This window comes from Colletotrichum jinshuiense, chromosome 4 (assembly GCF_051148585.1).
Source record: "Colletotrichum jinshuiense chromosome 4, complete sequence".
NCBI classification, from domain to species: Eukaryota; Fungi; Ascomycota; class Sordariomycetes; order Glomerellales; family Glomerellaceae; genus Colletotrichum; species Colletotrichum jinshuiense.
The window spans coordinates 2,707,467-2,726,474 of NC_139311.1; the positions used below are offsets into that span (position 1 = coordinate 2,707,467).

A 19,008-nucleotide genomic window follows, 5' to 3' on the forward strand; every position below is an offset into this window, starting at 1 on the left:
CAGACGAGTGCGGAGAAGACGGGTTGAAGCCGGTAGCTTCATGATTGTGAGTCATCTTGTCTGCTGAGTCGGTTGTTGACTAGAGTCTGGCTTTGGTACTGTCAGATGAGAGGTTTAATTGTGAGTATGGCCGGCGAAGAAGAATCCACGACGACAACTTGAAATGCAGACACTAATGGACATACCTAGGGAATGAAGGTAAGGGATAAGGATTCGGTGAAGATTGATACAGTTGCAGCTGGAAGTTTAGGCACTCCAGACAGATGCCTGATAGTACCTTGCACGACAAGCTGGGGGTTGAGAAACTTGATCGGCCCGCGTCTTAGGGGAGTATATGATCGCTGCTGGGGTTTCCACCGTGGTAGATGGGACAGAGTAGCTGACGATCTTGAATTTGACTTAAACAAGTATTGGCTGAGACGGCACGGTTGTGGGTGAAGGCAGAAAAACCCACGTAGTCTTGGCGGAAAGATGAGAGGAACTGGAAGGAGGTAACTGCCTTACAAAGACCGCGTCGCGAGGGTGGATTTTGGTACACCATGGGAAGGAGCGTGTGTGTTGGCCAGAGGAAATGGCAGGAGCTTGCACTCAAAGTCAGGCCCTTAAGGCAACAAAAAGCAGGAGCGTATAGCACTGAAAACTGAGCGAAGGGTTTAGAGCTGTGAAGTGTGCAGGAGGGCAACCACTCTAGGTGCCTTTCTCCTTACGTAGAATCTCCCAGTGAAGAAGGCAAGAGCTGAACTGTAGCGGAACCATCTACTTCGGCCTTCTCTACCTGATCGAACCTCATACATGCTCTGTTTCGTTGGGTAATTACTAATTCACCAACGCTGCATCCTAATAGAAGGCACCAAGACGTTCTATGAAGTCACGGCTCATGTGTCGATCGTCGCTTCGGTCAGCTCAAGTCACAAGGCACCGTCTATTATTCTAGAAATCACCGAATGTGGCTATGGAGAATATAACCCATGAAGATGAGACCTGGAATAGGAGTTAGCTCAATTGTCATTCAACGGCAATGACTTGGAGTGCATTGTCATACCATCAGACATCCCCATTCTGGGGAGGGGGGTTATTATCAACTACGTTAAGATAAATAGCAAGCTGTGACGAAAGATCTCAGCATGGTTCATTTGCCACCGAAAGCAGTCAATATATTCGATAAATTGGTGTACTCATGAACAAATGCTTGCTTGACTGACATGCCCAAAACCACGCGGCATATACACTTGGAGGGCAACCGCCTTGTCTTGCGAACAAAGACGCTGCCCAGACTGTTATAAAGACAAATATATCGATTCCATATGATGTGCGAGGTAGCAGTAAATAGAAGAGTCAAAGAATTGCAACAAACCAGTGATGAAGTTGTCGTGGGTGATGGGAAGCAAGATGGAGTTTAGCATGTCCCTTGCACAACATGATGGTCCCAATGAAGAGCCCCACCAGCCGCGCTGCACAGGAAACACATATGGGGCAGCGGCACCGCTAGGATGGCCGCCCATGCACCTGCATTAGCGGCACTAGGCAAGCGAGATCCACTAAAGAGCCTCATGTTCCAGGTTGTCCGGCATCACCAACGAGCTTCACACTCCCACCTTGAGCCCTTTTGTGTACCTTACATCCACGCAGTCGAGCGCACCCTTCAGCTACAAACCCAAAGCACCATCGATAATACAAACCCGTCTCAGAAAAATTGCCGATTCCATCATAATTCAAGTGCTTGAATTAGGATCGTGAGGGTCATGGCCCAAAATGCCACGGCGCCCGCAGACCTACGATGATTACGGCGCAGCCGTCCAGCAGGTTGAATATGGCCCTTGAATGTGCTTAGACCCCAATGAAGCTGACCTGGAATAATTCAGATTATTCTGACTTCGTCAGATTCGGACTTCCTGGACCAACTCATCCCTGTCCTCAAAGATGCCTCCAATTCAAATCGAACCCCTTCGCTGCTGCAAAACCTCGCCCGATACGCCGAAGACAGAGAGTCCGATATTGAGAGAATAGGCCTGACGAAACATGAAGAGTTTCTAGGCTCGGTAAACCAGTTGCAAAGCGTCCGCGAAGGCACTGTGGCTCTCACAGCCGAAATACTTAGATTGAACCAGTCAATCCAAGCCAGCACCGAGAAACTTGCCGATCAGAAACAAGCCCTTGTCAACACAAGGGCCGTACGGCAAAATATTGCAGATGCTTCAGACGCCCTGAAAGAGTCTCTCAAGATCCTACATGCCGTTAACCACGCACACGACCTGATTCGCCAAAGGAAGTACTACGCAGCGCTCAAGTCCCTCGAGGATTTACAGAACGAGCATCTGATACCGACTATTCAGAACAAGTACGCAACCCAACACAAGCTAGCCGACGTGATCCAAAAGTCAATACCGGCGTCTCAGAAAATCATATCCGAAGCCGTAATGACAGACCTCAACACCTGGCTGTTTCGGATCCGCGAGACCTCACAGTTCCTTGGCGAGGTTGCGTTCTATCACACCGAACTTAGAAGGGCGAGACAGAGAGAGCGCGTAGAACGTGACAGCTATCTGAACAATTTCAGACTTAACTCGTCTATTGAGCTCGTCTTTGACGAGAGTGAGGAGTTCGACGTGCTTGACAACGAGGAGCTGCATGTTGACTTCACGCCATTATTTGAATGTCTACATATTCATGAAGCTCTACGTCAGATTGACAAATTTCGTGCCGAATATGCTACAACACGTCGACAGCAGAAAGACTTGCTCCTGCCAAGCACAATTGGACTAGTGGCGGACGACGAGTCCTCACTCAGCAGTCTTCTTGAGGGCATTGCTGGTTTCGCAATTATCGAAAAGGCGACGATGCGGCGCGCACCTCATTTGAGATCTGCTGTTGATGTAGGCCCAAGCTACCCAAACAGGTCTGCGCAGGTGCTAACATACGCTTAGGTGGATGAGCTCTGGGACTCCATGTGCCACACGGCCATCAACCTCACCTCCCAGGCATTGGATGAAGTCAGCAACGCCGAAGTCCTTCTCAAGATCAAGGGCGTCATAGCTCTCTTCATTCAAACCATGGAGGTATTCAATATTGTTCTTTCCTCATTCTAACGCGGTCTAACACGTAAGCTTACTAGGGTTGGGGCTACTCTGTGTCCATGCTCGACAATTTCCTCCTCACATTGTTCGACAAATATGCCGAGCTTTTGAAACGCCGGTTTAGCGAAGACTTCCAAGAGGTAAGGCGCCATCTTGCTCTCTTGCGACAACTTGCGTGGCTGACGAAACTAGATTGTCTCGACCGACGACTACATGCCTATGGCTATCAACACCCGTGAGGAGTACGAGAAAGTGGTCAACGTCAGCTGGTTCTCCCATGAAAAATCGTTGGAGGAGCTTAGGTGAAGATTGCGGCCACTTGAAATCCGTGTCCTGTGTCACTGACGAGATCCCAGTTTCCCCTGCGTTTTGCCATTCTCGCAGATGTACCCACTCTGCTGTATCGATATTCGGAACTTTTTAAACCAGTTTTACTTTTTCTCAGACGACCACTTCCAGCATCCCAATATTATCGACGAGACGCTCCGCAAAGTAGAAACCCCAACTACCCTCAGCATATGGCAACTTCGTTAACCATTGTTACCCTGTAGTCACTTGATGAGTTGCTGACAGAGAAAGTCTGCAAGTCTCTTGTCGAAAGGTTGAGCTCGCAATACCTAGGGCAGATCGTGCAGATCCTCATTAACCTTGAGCACTTCGAAGCTGCTTGTCAGGAACTTGAACAGCTCCTCATCCGAGCAAGATCGTCTACATCAGCTGGTGGTCCTGTCACACTCATTGCTACGGAAGAATTCAGGAACAACAAGAAGACGGCCGAGAAGCGCATTTTCGAGCTTGTCAACTCCAAGATTGACGACCTCGTGGACACTGCTGAATATGACTGGTATGTGCAAGTTCGGTTAAACAAATATTGGCCTCGCCGATAGTCACTAGTACACATATATGATCTAATCTGACAATGCCATATAGGATGGAAACCACGCTGTCTCCCGACCCAAGCAGCTATATGCAAACCATGACCCGGTACCTCTCAAATATCATGAACTCAACACTTTTGGGCCTGCCAAGGGAGATCAAAGAACTTATATATTTTGACGCTCTCAGCCATGCCGCCAACAAAATATTGGTATGTTTCTCCCTGTACTGCCCCTGCAGTCCTTTTCACTAACGTATGTTACGCAGGCGTTGCCGCTGTCTCCCGACGTCAAGCACATCAACACCAATGCTGTTGCAGCACTGGCCAAAGATGTTCAGTACCTGACGGAATTTGTCGACAGTCTAGAGAATGGAGCGATGCTTCGAGAAAATCTTGACGAACTTCAGCAAACCGTCAACCTCATGCAATCCGACAATCACGACGAATTCTTCGATATTTCTATCCGCAATAAGAAATTTGGACGTGTCGACGCCCTGAATGGCCCGATCCTTCTTGAGAAGTATACCAGATATCTATAGCGCAACTTGAACCCAGAGACTGACAAGTCCACAGGCTCACCTCCAATGCCCAAGGCCCCAGTCGTAGCGCCCCACTCGCCAACTTTTCCTCACGATTCGGCATGATGAAGTGAGTGACTACTACTCTGCAGCGGATGTTGGAAGATGGCGGACTGCTGGACAGCCGACCGAGTATTGTGCTCGCGGCTTGTTGACTGAAGCAATGAAACATTTGTATTCTCTCTTGCACGTCACTAGACTGGCTTGCAGAGAGCCAAGTCTTCTACGCACTCCAGCAATTCCAATTGCAGCAATTTGTTGAGCGCTTACAGATTCGGTGCTTTAACGTCATCATGTCTCTCGTCTTTAATAATGCCTTAAACGCCGCGACGCCAGAACCCAAATCGAAACTAAACTCAAGACTCTTTCCGTCAGCTGCTGCAGCGGAAAATCCGGCTTCCATCCTACATATCTATGCAGTTTGGGCAAAGCGCCGTCTACTCAAATTCCTCAGAGGACATAGGCGGCTACACAGCCCGTCAGTACATTTTCGCAAACCCGCCAAGAAACATGGACTGCTCACCTGCTGAGGCTGCATCGCCCCGTATCCATACATGCCCTCAATCTCGCCGTACATGGGTTGTTGAGCTTGGCCATAGGGAGCCGAAGGGCCGGGCTGTACCTGACCAGCATACATGTTAGGATTCTGGCGATAATCCTGATCGGGGCCAAGAGCATGGCCAGCTAGGCCATAGTCGGTTGCCGCCATGGGGTGGGAGGAAGTAGAATGGTTGGCTGCCTGGGGGATGGAACCATGCTGGCCGGGCATTTGGGAGGCTGCCTGAGCCGGTACGCCCTGGGGAGCAGGCGCTGCTTGGCCGGCCGTCCTCTTGGCATGTGACGAAGCCTCTTCTCGCGGAACAATGTCGATGAGGAAATCAAACATGTCGGATTTGGCTAGCGCAGATGCAATATCAGACCGCTGTAAGGTCCGTCGCTTATTCTCTTCAGCATGAATCCAGGCGCGCATTGTGAGCTCGGTGATGAAAATATCGCAACCCTTGGCAAAAAGAATTGGAGCCTCGGCGGAGATCATCTTGACTTCAGGATCGGCCTTCATGACCTTCTTTATCCGAGCCAGGGGCAGCTGATGCAACTTGTAGTCATGGTTGTCGCTTTCCAGGTGGTTGATGGTTTGCTGCCAATAAGTTGTCAAGATGTCCTTGTACTGTCCAGTCAAGCCTTGGTGGACCTACGAGGCGCGTCAGTCAGTTGGGCATGTCACGCGTCCGTTGGGGTCAAAACAGTACGCACATTGGCCCATGGACCGGTGTAAAGTTCAGCTGGAGCAAAACCCTGAGCGGAGAGCTATGGACAGAGTTAGCGGTCGGTCGAATTATATAGAAATATCGGTGAGTTCCATGGCTAAGGCGAGGAGGAAATACGAACCGCTGCGCTCGCGCCTAAGTGAGGGGTAAAAGTCAGTAAAAGAACGATAGGAAGAATGTGAAGTAAAGGAACAGGCAGTGGCTCGCATGCAAAAGCACGCGCTGCGCATGCGAGTTTCTTCTCTGCTTACCATAATGGCCACCATGAGTCGTGTCGTAGACAGGTTGAGGACGGCCCTGTTGGGTATGGGAGCCGGATTGGTTTTGAGGATCCATGGTGAATGTATAGCTCGAGTATGGTCGTCGTGGCGAGGCAAGTAGCAATAACAGGTGCTGCGATTGTAGGCCAAGGCTGGAAGCACCTCTTCTGGAAAACGGTCAAGATGTGGAGGGCGAGTCGCGAATGAGGCGCGTGGGGTCGGGGTTTCGTTGCTCTCGCGTCGTTCGGAAAAGGTAGTGGAGTGGCTATTGGAGCTAACCGGCAGGGCAGTGTGCTCGAGCTGTCCGGTAGTGACTCTGTGCTCCTCGGCTAACCAAGCTGCAAGAATGTATCAAGTTTTTCCGCGTTTGTATCCGTACAAGGCAATGGGAAGTCTATTAGGCGAAATTGATGGTGGTGAAAATGCCACGGTGCGCGGAGAATTACCAGATTGATGCTGCGATGGGCGATTCCAAATTGGCTGACGACGGGAAGTAAGGTGACGCGACTTGGAGTTGGAGATGGCTGGGGCCGGGCGGGCTCCATGGTCATCTTAATAGGGAAGGAAAACCCACCACATAGGTAAGCCAAGGTATCTTGTAAGTATCTGCTGCAGGCTTTTTGTGCAAGGCCCGGGCGTGGTGGTGAGGCGCTCCGGCCTGGCAGCCTTGTAGCCTGGCGATTGATAGGTCGTACTCAAGTCACATACTTACCTAAGATGGGTCAGCACAACGCATCTCAAGCTACCTAGCAATTACATTGAGGTACATCGGGAGAAATAGTGTCTAGACACAGCATTAAAGCACAGTCGCATACGTTGGGCACCCACCGGCCAGGTCTTTTAGCCTGCCTCCATGGAACCCGACCGCCTTATGACTTTGGTGATGTGTTTATCATACTGGCCTTTCAGGTACGGTTGGTCAGTCGGTTGCATCCCCAAATGACGCAAGCACACAGCCAGAGATTGACGTGGTTGAGACCCTTGTTCGAACGTTGCCTTGAGGCTTAAAGGCACCTACTGCTTGAACACTGCTCTCAAGGTGAGGTGTGGTGTGGTGCATTGCGCCCAACCCTACGGAGCACAATAGGTAGTCAAGGCACCTGAAGGACCGAGAGATACATTGCCCGACATCGAACACAGCCACAGTAATAGCCACACTAGGGGGTCACAGCATGGCTACGTAATACGCGAATGGGAAAGGCTCTGTCTACGCATACTTCGCTAGATGACTTTACCTAATACCTCTTAGCGTCGTGGGTGTTCCTCGTCCCCACCCCAAGTCCATCCTGCCCCACTGAAGCTTTAAGAGAAAAAAAAAATTCCCTTCCGCGTCCACTCTCCTCGAATTTCCCTTCGACCGTCTCTACTCGACTTCGAGTCCCCTTCCAACTCTTACGGTTCAATCGCACTTCACCGCTATGCCAGAGTTGTGCGATGAGCGTCTTGATGAACTCCTGAAAGAAGCGGCAAGTCGCTTAGCGACTAAGAAGTCGTCGCGGCCAAAGGATTGCAGCTTGATCGCGGTTGCGCCCGCCGATCCAATTCTGGGTTCAAAGGCTCAGCCCAAAGCGCAAGACCAAAAGAGCCTCGCGCTTCGCGATCCTAGGCCAGCGGAAGACAAGGTACGTGTTTTACATATGCTCCCTCCACACCCTGCCTCTTCTCCTGATGATAAGCAATCCTTGCTTAATTTCTTGATGTGGTGACGGTGCCCGTCTTGGGCTACTGCACCACGCCAACATGATTTTCTTATTTTCATAGTTACTCTGACGAGAACCTTCCATGTCAAAACACCGTTACTGCAGACCTATTATGGAACCGTAGCTAATAGCAAATGACAGACACAAGACAATGCTGGCCCAGGCTGGTTTGGGATCCCCAAGACGGACCCCAATGACCCCGACCTGAAACGGGACCTGCAGATCCTACATATGAGAGGAACTGCCATTGATCCCAAGCGGCACTACAAGAAGGAGTCACTCAAGGCCAAGATGCCTCGTTACGCCCATGTTGGACGCATCGTTGAGGGCCCTACCGAGTTCCACAGCGCCCGATTGACGCGCAAAGAGAGGAAACAGACGCTCGTGGATGAGCTGCTGAGTGCAGAAAATGCCTCGGGCAAGTTCAGATCTAAATACGAGGACATCCAGGTGAAAAAAGCGAGCGGCAGGAAGGCATCCTACAAGAAATTGATAGAGCGCCGCCGGCGGAACCGCCATTAGTTAGAAAGAATCACAAATCATACATTCATATTTCATTGTTATAATCTTTGGGTGTTCCCGTTAACCATTGTGTGACGCTCGTAGAGGCGAGTGCAATTGTTACGACTCGGGGTGTTATAACAGTCCATGTCTATTCTTCAAACAACAATCAACTATGTCTCGCTAAACAGAATGAGCAGACATTGAGTCGGCAGGATAGGAGCACTGGAAGAGGCATAGTCGAGGGAGAAGAGACAGGTCGTGTCAACGAGTGAGAAGGACATTCGAGAAATTAAGGATATAAGAGGTTACGCATGATATGAAGCATATCGTTGTAAACGAAAAATGAATTCAAGTTTACCTTGTAACTAAATAATATATGGATACCACGAGATTTTACAGGCTTAGGTACGATTCTTAGATCCCTTCGCATCGACCTATTGCTTCAATCCAAGGCGTCTTGTCACCCATGAGAGACGATGCGCGTATCATTGCTATTGCGGCCAACAACCCGCTTCACGGCGCGACCAGCGCACAAGGTTCGTTCCCAATGTTTCTGCGACCCCATTGGGGGCGAAGTGAAATAGTTCTCCAGCTAAATGTAAACTCGACTTGGCAGGCCATTATCCAGCTACAGCCATGGAGCCGGTGCCTTAGCACAGAGACGCAACAACCCCCGAGCAAGTCCAAATCTGCGTAAGACGGCCACGTGAACCTCGAAGTGTTGGTCGTGGTCTATGTGCTAATACCTGTTATCACCCTAGAGATCAAGTCCTTGCTGAGACCAAGGAAGGCGAATTGAGATACCCCCGAAGCATCCAGGCCCTCTACCTACAGCCCCTGCGACGTGAGGCCGAATATGGCATCCCTTCATGCGATCTTCAGCTGCGATCATACAGTTTGAGGAACCTCGAGTTTTTCGCCGACTTTGCCCTCCGCGCAGCCTACTACCTCAAGCTCCCGGCCTTCGGCCCCGTGCCGCTCCCCCGAATCACTGAGCGATGGACGGTGCCCCGGAGTAGTTTCATTTTCAAGAAGTCACAGGAGAACTTTGAGCGTGTTACGATGCGTCGCCTGGTTCAGATCCGTGACGGAAACCCTGAGACGGTGCAGCTATGGCTAGCCTTCCTGCAGAAGCACGCATACTATGGCATCGGCATGAAGGCCAATGTATGGGACTTTGGCAAGCTAGGTACATGGAGTTCATACACCACAGGCGAAATTGTGTCTGCTTTTACATTCTTGGCACTAACATAGACTTTTCCTAGGTGTTGGCAAGTCCATGGAGACCATAACCGAGGATGTCCATAAGGGGATCGAGTCCAAGTGGAGCCACATTGGTCAGACCAGGAACCTGGATACAATTGAAAAGGTGGAGGAATTTCTGGCTAGGGCAAGATTTGATACCGATAGCGGCAAGAGAGCAGAGGGTGAGCGACGTTTTGTCGAGGGCCAACACAAGCGAGAGGAGGCGCTCAAAAGAAAGGCGGTGGAGGCGGGGACCGAAACCTCTTAAGTCGAAGGACTGTCAGAAGGACGAATCGAACACCACTTTCTCGCGTCGGACGTTGCGCGGAGAGGGGAGACAATTGAACTTGGAATGACGTGAGGTCGCTACTCAGTCAACTTGTACTACATAGTTGGAAAGGGGTTTTCATACCCTCTGTATATCTTAACAAAGCAAGGCGATGTCCTCCGCCGGGAGGGTCATCTATGAACAATGTACTTGTACCGCATTGACCGGAGGTCCCATGGCCATATGACCTCTGTCGCCATTCTTGATGTATATTACCCTCCTGACGGTGTAGGGGCGATCAAATCGCAGACAGCTTGCACGGTGTGATTGCACAATACCCCGATATAGCAATAATACCTTATTGAGCATTCTTTAAATTTAATATCTGGTAAGGTCAGTCCATCCTAGCAGCATGCGACAACTTCCATGGACTCGATGAGACCCCGAAATTATACGGCATTGTTTGACACCCTCCTTTCCTGGTAAGATTGCGACTAGTTACCATTGCCGCGGGCGAAGGTGAGTGAACAGAACCAACAAGAGTTTCATAAAGACTCGACCTCACCAAAACGCTAGCTCGGACACCTCACGTTCGAGTATTCAATCAGACCCTATGTGGCGGCAGGTGAGACCAGGAGTCTGCCGACTCAGGATCTCAAATTCACGGCGCAGCATCTCGTCCGAGAAGCAAAGGGTTATCTTTTCGGGCATACAACCTACGGGGACGCCGCACTTGGGCAACTATGCTGGCGCCATCCGGCAGTGGGTACAGCTCCAGAGCGAGCCGGCAGACCGTTGCAAACTCATCTACTCCGTTGTCGACTTACATGCCATCACCGTGCCTCAACAAGCAAAGCAACTGAGGCAGTGGAAGAGAGAGACGTTGGCCGCATTGCTGGCCGTCGGCATCGACCCCGAACGCTCGACGTTGTTCTACCAGTCTTCGGTATGAGACGCACACCCTGCGCTTACCACCACTCATTCATACTTCCTTTCAGTTGATTTATCCGAACTTTCAAGAAACTAACAACGCCGGTCACAGGTCACGGCTCATCCGGAACTCATGTGGATCTTGAGCTGTACAGCTTCCATGGGCTACCTGTCGCGTATGACACAATGGAAGGTAAGATGATTTGTCTTTGCCTCGATTTTTTGCTCGTTAGCTCAGGTCATAACCCTTTGCTAGAGCAAGCTGTCGCTCTCTTCCGACGCCACAATTCTCGATGAAGGAGCCAAGACTTCCTTAAAGCTTGGCTTGTTCTCGTATCCTGTGCTCCAGGCTGCAGACATCCTCGTGCATCGGTACGTCAAACACCTGCTAGTCGTAGCTCTCATCTCTTGCCACCGTCTCTAGTTACGGGGATCTAGAGCGTAGCCGGTTACTGACTTTGGATTCCAGTGCCACTCATGTCCCCGTCGGCGATGACCAAAGGCAGCACTTGGAGTTTGCTCGTGAATGCGTCACGAACTTTAACCACGCCTACGGCCCACACCTGGTATCCCCTGAGACTATAACATGTATATCCATCCTCCTCTCCCCATACATTAACAAAGCTCCAATTTCTGACGAGATACAGCTACGACACGTCGGGTCATGTCGCTACAACAGCCAACTCAAAAGATGTCAAAATCGGCCGTCGACCCGAAGTCACGCATTCTCATCACCGACACGCCCGACGATATTCACAAAAAAATCATGAGCTCTTTAACAGACTCCTCCAACCATGTCTCTTATGACCCGACCAATCGGCCGGGGGTATCAAATCTGTTGGAGATCCTATCTATTTTTGATGTTCAGGGAAGAACCCCGGGAGAACTTGCTGAACGCCTTTCGCAGGCTTCTTTGAAAGATCTCAAACAAACGGTCTCCGGGGCCGTCATACAAGGGCTAGCCGGCATCCGCGAGCGCTACATCGACCTTTTGTCGGCAGACGAGGGAAGATATATCGACGTTGTTGAGGACAAGGGGGCCAAGAAGGCCCGTGCCAGCGCCGAGGAAACGATGGCAGTCGTAAGAGAAGCTACTGGGCTGTAGGTAACTTTGGGATCCAATTGTCGCCGATATCCTTCTCGCTACAACCCTCATGGCCTGCAGCACGCGTAGAAACCTCTGTATAAGACGGTGTACTGTGTATGATACGCTTTTCCATATCCATAGAGCTAGTCTAACGGTTTCATGGGCCGTTGATGACTGCCAAATGTAAACTGCAAAGTCTTGGATGATAGGTCAGTTGCATAAGCCCACCCGCCTTCGTTTTGAGGCGGTGAGATCTACCTGCAGAATTGAATTAAGAGGCGTATGCGAACTTAGATCCTCGCGAAGCCAACCAAAACTCTCGTACAACTTGGTTTGTTCCTCTTGCACCCCTGAGACTGAAGTCAAGGTTAGGTGGATTAGCACTTATGACTCCTGCTACTAAGATGCCAGCCAAACTCACTTGATGATCTTCTTAAGAAAACCCGTCTTATCCTCCCCGGAAACCTGTTGGCCAGGGAACGAAGGGTCGAATAAAGCCTGCTCAAGCCAGATACGAGCCTTCGCATGTTGGCTTACCATCTTCTTTAGAGGTTCACTCAGCCTGTCGAGTTCGCTCCTTGAGGCGTTTCCACCAATGTTACGAATAATGGACTGCGCGAGCAACGGGCCCAACTGAGTGATGGCGTGATCTATCCTTTCTTGAACTCCTTGATCCATATGCTTCAATGTCATGAATGTTGCCTGGGTTCTTCGTTAGCATGTTGAAAGTTGTATGATTCTAGTTTCTAGAAACAAACCCAGAAGTCAGCAGCCGCCGCCTTCGGCAGGGGCTCACGCCCATCCAGTACCCGTAAGGCATACATGAAGAAGAATTCTGTGAGTGGAAGACAATCAGGATGAAGTAGGGCAGCCGGCTCCCGCGAGATCAGTCGGTTGGCGAACTCGATGCCGTTCTGCGCCAACTCTGTGTCATTCTCCGGTTCTGTGCCATCGGATTGATTAGCAGTAGTTATTGAGACAGACTAAAAGGTTCCTCACCAGGTAGTTGCTGGAGTAGGCAGATAACCCACGCGAGAAGCTTTGCCCTGATATCATCCACATCAACCCGTTTCAAATTTCTCAGGGAGCTAAGAAAGGAGCAAGCGGTGCTCACAAATAGACCGATTCGAGGCGTCTGAGACGTTTGCCGTGTAAGATAATCACAGACGAGTCTCGGAGGGAAAACAAAGGGGCCAGCTTCAAACTCAGAAAACCCTGTTCTGAAAATGTTACAAACACTCTCGGCCACTTCTCCGCTTTGCGGGAATGAGCTCTGAAGTTGGACGATCATGGACATTATTGCCGACTGTGTCTGGTCAAGTCTTGAGCGTTGATTGGATGGTGCGTTGTCGTTCTCGTTGTCTAGATCGAAGGGCGAATCGCTTGGGGCCTGTAGACCTTTCCCAATGCTAATCAGGCATCTCAATGCTTTCAAAGCCATATGGAGAGGTAGCTCAGACGGCTCAGTCAACGTCGAACAGCGATGGATGTCTAGAGCATTGCCCAGTGCATCGCTCGAGAGTTTGGGCAACGTCAGCAATTGCATCGATTTGCGAGTATCGTGCTGGACGAATGAGAGCAAGGCTTCAAGGTGACCCAGCCTGACGTCTTCATCCGGCACGGCCTGTATCACAGCGGCAATAGCTCCCATGATTCGCTCGCCAGCCAGACAGTCCAGCTGACTCTGCGCTGCAATGGTTTGGTATTGACTCAGGAACGCACTTGCCTCGGAGGCCAGAATAGATCGTGATGAAAAGCAGAGTCTTTGGATCGACCTCGCGGCAGGCCCAGCCAGCAAAGGGTCGGCTAGAACAGAGAAAAGTAGACTAAGAGCGGCGGGGAGACTTTGTGTTTCCCGCTCAAAGTAATCAGAGTAACGCTCAATTAAAGATATGCAGGTTTGGCGTGTGCGACCTGGCATTGTATCCCGCGAGGTTTGCAAAAGGTCGAAAAGGGGTGAGGAGAATACTGCCCTGAGTGTGTTGTCACATCTAGCATCACCAGCCACGCAGTCGGCAAGTGACCCTAGACAGAAGGCTGCTGCCTCAAGATCCGACCAAGAATTGGGCGACAAAGACTGGAGGGTCAGATTTGCGAACGTCGAGATCAACGGCGGCCCCGTCACTGTGAATGTCGACTGAAGAAGGTCGGCAACATCCTTTCTTGCATCGCTGAACCCTGCCCTATCGGCCGAGTCCCATTCAGCAAGAACATTTGGTGCTGGGTATGCCACTCGCTGCCAAACAGTTGACACTGCCTCCAGAACATGCGATGTGGCCGTAGAGACCCAGGTTTTCGAATTCTCTTCCTCTGAATAGATACAGTCCGTCAAAGTCTCAACATAGGTAGACCAGAACTCGAGAGCAGGGACAAATATCTTGTCTTCGCTGACAGGGTATCCATGGGCAGAGAGCAGACCACGAAGACGTGCGAGAAAGCGCGTTGATCTGCCATCTACACTGTATATGAGATTCTGAACCTTGGAATCACCAAGCGCGATCATGAGTTGCCCAAATTGGACGGAATCGAAGTCAAAGTCTCCATCGACCAGACGTCGGTACCGCTCCTGAGACCACTGAGTCTCGTATAGGGAAAAGAGAGACTCATAATGATCCTCTGTTAAGAAGCCAGAGTAGTTGGTCAGTATGTCGGAAAGAAGCTCCACGGCCACCTCATACAATTCTTCATCGCCCAATGCAGCTATCGTAGGCTGTACCAATATACGTAGAGAGTTAACGAGCTCATCGTTGTGTGTTGAGACTCTTTGGGAGAACCAGACCCATGACTAAGTAGTAGAGAGTGAGCTAGTGCAATTGGCAGATGGTTGACTCGTTGGGGCCAGAGTACTTCTTACCTGCAAGCATGTTATCGAGTCTTTTTGAATACCGTCATTTATAGGACTCGCAGAAGTATGGCGGCCGAAGCCATGAGACATTAAAGCTAAAGCGTCTGGAACGTTGCGTGTAAGGGATTCGAATAAACCCATGCTATCGGCTCGTTAGTTGGGACAGAGAAAATTCAAAGCCGCCAAAGACTCGCAGCGCACTTACTATTTAGCCGAGTTCATTTCTACTTTAACTGCTTCATCCACTAGCGTCCCTGAGAACCACAGTGCAGCTTGAACTTTGCGAGGATGAAGCGCATGAAGAACACTTGATAGGTCAACCGACTCGCCAACCTGTTCTTGAGAAAGGGAAGCCCCCTCGGATAGGGAACAGCATAGGTGCCGGATGCAGAGCACCCATTGAGCAGGAAAACAAAGGAAGAAAGTGACCAAAGCCGAGGAGAGCTTCCTGATCACCATAGCACCGGAGCCATCGTCTAGCGACTTGACAAACCAGCCCACAAGATTCTGCAACAACTCTGATGCATCCTCCTTTGAGAGAGATGAGCTGTGTCCTAGGTGTTAGTTTCTGCAAATGGTAGATATTTGCTTGGGGAACTTGCCTCTCGGTGTTCAACTTGACAATTAGAGTGAGGGCGCCAAAAAACTTGACTTTGTCATCAACATGACCGAGAAGGTCGCGGGCGATCCACCAGCCGGACGGCGATCTCTGCATACGATGCAGAGTCTCTTGAATTCGCGCAATAGCTTCGGGGGGTGCCGGCTGATAAAGAGCCAAAACCAACTTTTTGAAGACAGTCAGCTCAGGTGAAGTGGAGCAAGGGCGATAAATGACTTACGGCTTCAGCCTCTTGAATTGTTGAGGGTAAGTGGCCCTCCATATTGCGAAATTATGAACTGTCGAACGACACAAATGTACTTTTCATGATGGATCTCGGATCAGCCCAGCGGAATGGGGTTGGCGTCCACCGGATGCACTTCGGTGAATGATGGAAGGTCACGTACGAGGGTTATAGATGCAAGTGGGAGGTGAGTGGGTGAGAGGGCACAGAGGTGATGCCAGTTGAGTGGTTCAGTGACGAATTGGGCGGGCGTGGCTCTAAGAATCAAGGTACCGACTAGGTAGGTAGGTTGAAGTACAAGTCGTATTGCTGGAAATGACGGAAATAAAGAGTTAAAAGCGACACACTTTATTTTGACTGATGCCTTCCGGCGAACGAAACTTGCCGCCTGTTGAAAATGATGGTGATGGAAGGACCAGAGGTGAAAATGTAGTTTTGCAACTAAAAGAAAGACGAGAGCAGCTCCATACCCTGGACATGGACGGCCAATGTACGGATACAGCGAGAACATGTAGGCAAACGGAGCCACCTAGTTACCTAAGATGGCATAGCCGCACGGAGGCGTTAGAATATTATACGGTATTTATTGTCAGCCTGCTAGCCGCTGGTCTCTAGCCTCTAGGTAGGTGAGACTACCAGTAGGTACGTTACGACGGGAGACGGTGCAGGAAACGGTACCTAACAATGACGGAATTCAGTGTCAGGCTAGGCCGCAGGCATGGAAACGCCGCCCTGCTTTGACCTGGCCGTTTGGAGCGGGGCATTATCGAATATGGAATAAGCAACTACTACCTAAGCAGGTACTAACTAGCGCATAGTATACCTAAGCAGGTACTAACACATAGTAGGCTGAATTGAACGAGTTTGAGGCGAGGTGCCTCTTGTAATACTTGACTCAGCCCAGTTATTCTCTACCGAAGCAAAAGGAAGAACAGCCGGAGCAGTGTGTTCTGGTGTTGGTTATGCGAGCTGGAGCTATCCATCGGCACCTTACAAAGATGAAGCACATTTTATGCACGACGCTAAAAAGTAAGGTACCTATCAAAAGTACATTTGTACTGCGACACCTCTGCAGGAGCTACCCCACGGTCCCCACCATCAGTTGTCTTCTACTATCCCGTCGCTGCCCGTCCAGTCGTCACCCCCACCAAATGCAAGTCAAGCCACATCAGGTATCTAGCCAACTTTCTGTCAAGTAATTGCGCGCGACCTCCTGACGCTTCATCATTTGCCCTCCTCATGCTTTGGAGCAGTTTCCGGCCCGTCTTCAATTACCTCTGCCGAAGCCGTTCTGTGGCTCCATCTACCTGGTTTCGTAACTCACCATCCACTAGCCTTGGCCGTCGAGTATTGCATCACACATCAGCCCTCAACATGGAGCGAATTGACACAACTGATCGCCTCTCGAGGCTCAGGGAATTGATGAGGGAGCGCAAGGTTGACGTCTACGGTATGCACTGGACACATGATTGAGTTCCCGTCTCATTTCCAAAGTGCCAGCGTGCTGCATAGATGCTGAGCTGATTCTTTGCTCGCCCATACAGTCGTTCCCTCTGAGGACTCCCACGCCTCCGAATACATAGCTGGCTGCGATGGCCGCCGCGAGTTTATCTCCGGATTTAGTGGCTCTGCCGGTTGCGCTGTCGTCACTTTGGACAAAGCTGCCCTAGCTACCGACGGGAGATATTTCAACCAGGCGTCCAAGCAGCTGGACCAAAACTGGCTACTGCTGAAACAAGGCCTCCAGGACGTCCCCACTTGGCAGGAGTGGTCTGCTGAGCAGTCCTCTGGTGGAAAGGTTGTTGGCGTTGATCCTGAACTTATCACGGGGTCAACGGCGAAGAAGCTTGCTGAAAAGATCAAGAGATCAGGCGGTTCTGATCTGCTACCCCTGGAAGAGAATCTGGTCGACCTTGTGTGGGCTGGAGACCGCCCGGCAAGGCCCAAAAACCCCGTCAATGTTCTGCCCGAGAAGTTTAGCGGCAAGGATGTCAAAACCAAGCTGAAGGAGCTGAGACAGGAGCTGGACAAGAAAAATTCTGGTGCTTTTGTCGTGTCCATGCTAGACGAAATAGCATGGCTCTTCAACCTCCGTGGAAGCGATATTCCTTACAACCCCGTCTTCTTCTCCTACGCCATTATAACACTCGACTCGGCAACTCTGTATGTTGACGACTCCAAGCTAGGAGATGAAACTCGGTCCTACCTTGCGGGCATTGACGTTGCTGCCAAGCCATACGAGGCGATCTTCGATGCCATCAGCGCATTGCGGACTTCTGATAAATCGGCCGTGGGAACTCCTGGGACATCCTCTAAGAGATTTATTATTTCTAACAAGGCGTCATGGGCCCTGAAGCGTTCACTCGGCGGAGATGGCCAGGTTGACGAGGTTCGGAGTCCTATCGGAGACTCTAAGGCCGTCAAGAACAAGAACGAGATGGCGGGTATGAGGGCTTGTCACATTCGGGATGGCGCTGCCCTGATTGAGTATTTTGCCTGGCTGGAAGATCAGCTGGTGGCAAAGAAAGTGAAGCTAGATGAAGTTCAAGCAGCCGACCAGCTTGAGCAGTTCCGTGCCAAGCAGAAGGACTACGTGGGGTTGTCTTTTGACACCATCTCCTCTACCGGTGCAAAGTGAGTAGCCATCTTTCGTCCCTGACTAACACTCTCCCTTCCCTCCCCTTTCAGATGTCCAAAATTTAATGCAATTGTCAATCTCTGACTCATCCTCAGTGCCGCTGTTATTCACTACAAACCTGAGCGTGGCGCTTGCTCTGTGGTGGATCCTACTGCCATCTATCTATGTGACTCTGGTGCTCAGTACCTTGACGGAACAACCGATACTACGAGAACGCTACACTTTGGGCAGCCTACCGAGGCTGAGAAGCTTGCATACACGCTGGTGCTCAAGGGCAACATCGCATTGGACACAGCGGTATTCCCAAAGGGAACCACGGGCTTCGCGCTCGACTGCTTGGCTCGCCAGCACTTGTGGGTCAGTAGAAACTACGGGTTTGATTCTCAGTAAAATTGTTGCTGATACGAATTATGCTACAGAAAGAGGGGCTCGACTATCGCCATGGCACAGGACACGGCGTCGGATCGTTCCTCAATGTGCACGAGGGCCCCATCGGAATCGGAACCAGGGTTCAATTTGCCGAAGTGGCTCTCGCACCGGGCAACGTTGTGTCAATCGAGCCAGGCTTCTACGAAGACGGGTCATACGGCATACGGATCGAAAACGTTGCCATGGTGACGGAGGTCAAGACGAAGCATTCTTTTGGCGACAAGCCCTACCTAGGATTTGAGCATGTTACAATGGTCCCTTACTGCCAAAACCTCATTGAATCCAGCCTCTTAACCACCGAGGAGAAGGCGTGGCTCAATGCGCACAACGCGGACATCTTTCAGAAGACCAAGGACTACTTTCAGAACGATCCTCTTACCCTAGCGTGGCTTAGGCGGGAGACACAACCCATGTAGAAAGGCAAGTTCTTAGAAGCGGACGAAGGCTGCGAGGGTGAAGGTGG

At 50.7% G+C, this 19,008-nt stretch overlaps 7 protein-coding genes across 7 annotated transcripts; 5 read left to right on the forward strand and 2 right to left on the reverse strand.

Moving 5' to 3' along the window:
* Positions 1-1,752: 1,752 nt before the first annotated feature.
* Positions 1,753-4,603, forward strand: EsH8_IV_000666 (Rab GTPase-binding exocyst subunit SEC15; the record flags this gene model as incomplete). Its single annotated transcript, XM_083265556.1, has 10 exons — positions 1,753-1,803; positions 1,863-2,873; positions 2,925-3,056; positions 3,113-3,214; positions 3,267-3,376; positions 3,431-3,566; positions 3,626-3,918; positions 4,005-4,161; positions 4,218-4,471; positions 4,525-4,603. The coding sequence occupies 10 exons, from the start codon at positions 1,753-1,755 to the stop codon at positions 4,601-4,603; spliced, it is 2,325 nt and encodes a 774-aa protein (XP_083124451.1).
* A 363-nt stretch (positions 4,604-4,966) lies between these two features.
* Positions 4,967-6,133, reverse strand: EsH8_IV_000667 (histone-fold-containing protein; the record flags this gene model as incomplete). Its single annotated transcript, XM_083265557.1, has 5 exons — positions 4,967-4,996; positions 5,053-5,721; positions 5,784-5,837; positions 5,919-5,932; positions 6,049-6,133. 5 exons carry the CDS (start codon positions 6,131-6,133, stop codon positions 4,967-4,969), a joined length of 852 nt encoding a protein of 283 aa, XP_083124452.1.
* A 1,342-nt stretch (positions 6,134-7,475) lies between these two features.
* EsH8_IV_000668 (Fcf2 pre-rRNA processing-domain-containing protein) lies at positions 7,476-8,279 on the forward strand (the record flags this gene model as incomplete). The annotated part of the gene is made up of 2 exons (XM_083265558.1): positions 7,476-7,679; positions 7,899-8,279. 2 exons carry the CDS (start codon positions 7,476-7,478, stop codon positions 8,277-8,279), a joined length of 585 nt encoding a protein of 194 aa, XP_083124453.1.
* A 458-nt stretch (positions 8,280-8,737) lies between these two features.
* EsH8_IV_000669 (mitochondrial 37S ribosomal protein uS10m) lies at positions 8,738-9,774 on the forward strand (the record flags this gene model as incomplete). Its single annotated transcript, XM_083265559.1, has 4 exons — positions 8,738-8,797; positions 8,878-8,954; positions 9,023-9,450; positions 9,527-9,774. 4 exons carry the CDS (start codon positions 8,738-8,740, stop codon positions 9,772-9,774), a joined length of 813 nt encoding a protein of 270 aa, XP_083124454.1.
* Positions 9,775-10,387: 613 nt separating this feature from the next.
* Positions 10,388-11,809, forward strand: EsH8_IV_000670 (tryptophan--tRNA ligase MSW1; the record flags this gene model as incomplete). The annotated part of the gene is made up of 5 exons (XM_083265560.1): positions 10,388-10,720; positions 10,817-10,897; positions 10,961-11,076; positions 11,174-11,292; positions 11,352-11,809. 5 exons carry the CDS (start codon positions 10,388-10,390, stop codon positions 11,807-11,809), a joined length of 1,107 nt encoding a protein of 368 aa, XP_083124455.1.
* A 253-nt stretch (positions 11,810-12,062) lies between these two features.
* Positions 12,063-15,517, reverse strand: EsH8_IV_000671 (armadillo-type protein; the record flags this gene model as incomplete). The annotated part of the gene is made up of 8 exons (XM_083265561.1): positions 12,063-12,147; positions 12,213-12,493; positions 12,550-12,734; positions 12,791-14,576; positions 14,646-14,778; positions 14,842-15,183; positions 15,239-15,420; positions 15,476-15,517. The coding sequence occupies 8 exons, from the start codon at positions 15,515-15,517 to the stop codon at positions 12,063-12,065; spliced, it is 3,036 nt and encodes a 1,011-aa protein (XP_083124456.1).
* Positions 15,518-16,852: 1,335 nt separating this feature from the next.
* On the forward strand, positions 16,853-18,961 carry EsH8_IV_000672 (aminopeptidase P; the record flags this gene model as incomplete). Its single annotated transcript, XM_083265562.1, has 4 exons — positions 16,853-16,928; positions 17,023-18,112; positions 18,212-18,473; positions 18,536-18,961. 4 exons carry the CDS (start codon positions 16,853-16,855, stop codon positions 18,959-18,961), a joined length of 1,854 nt encoding a protein of 617 aa, XP_083124457.1.
* Positions 18,962-19,008: the final 47 nt, after the last annotated feature.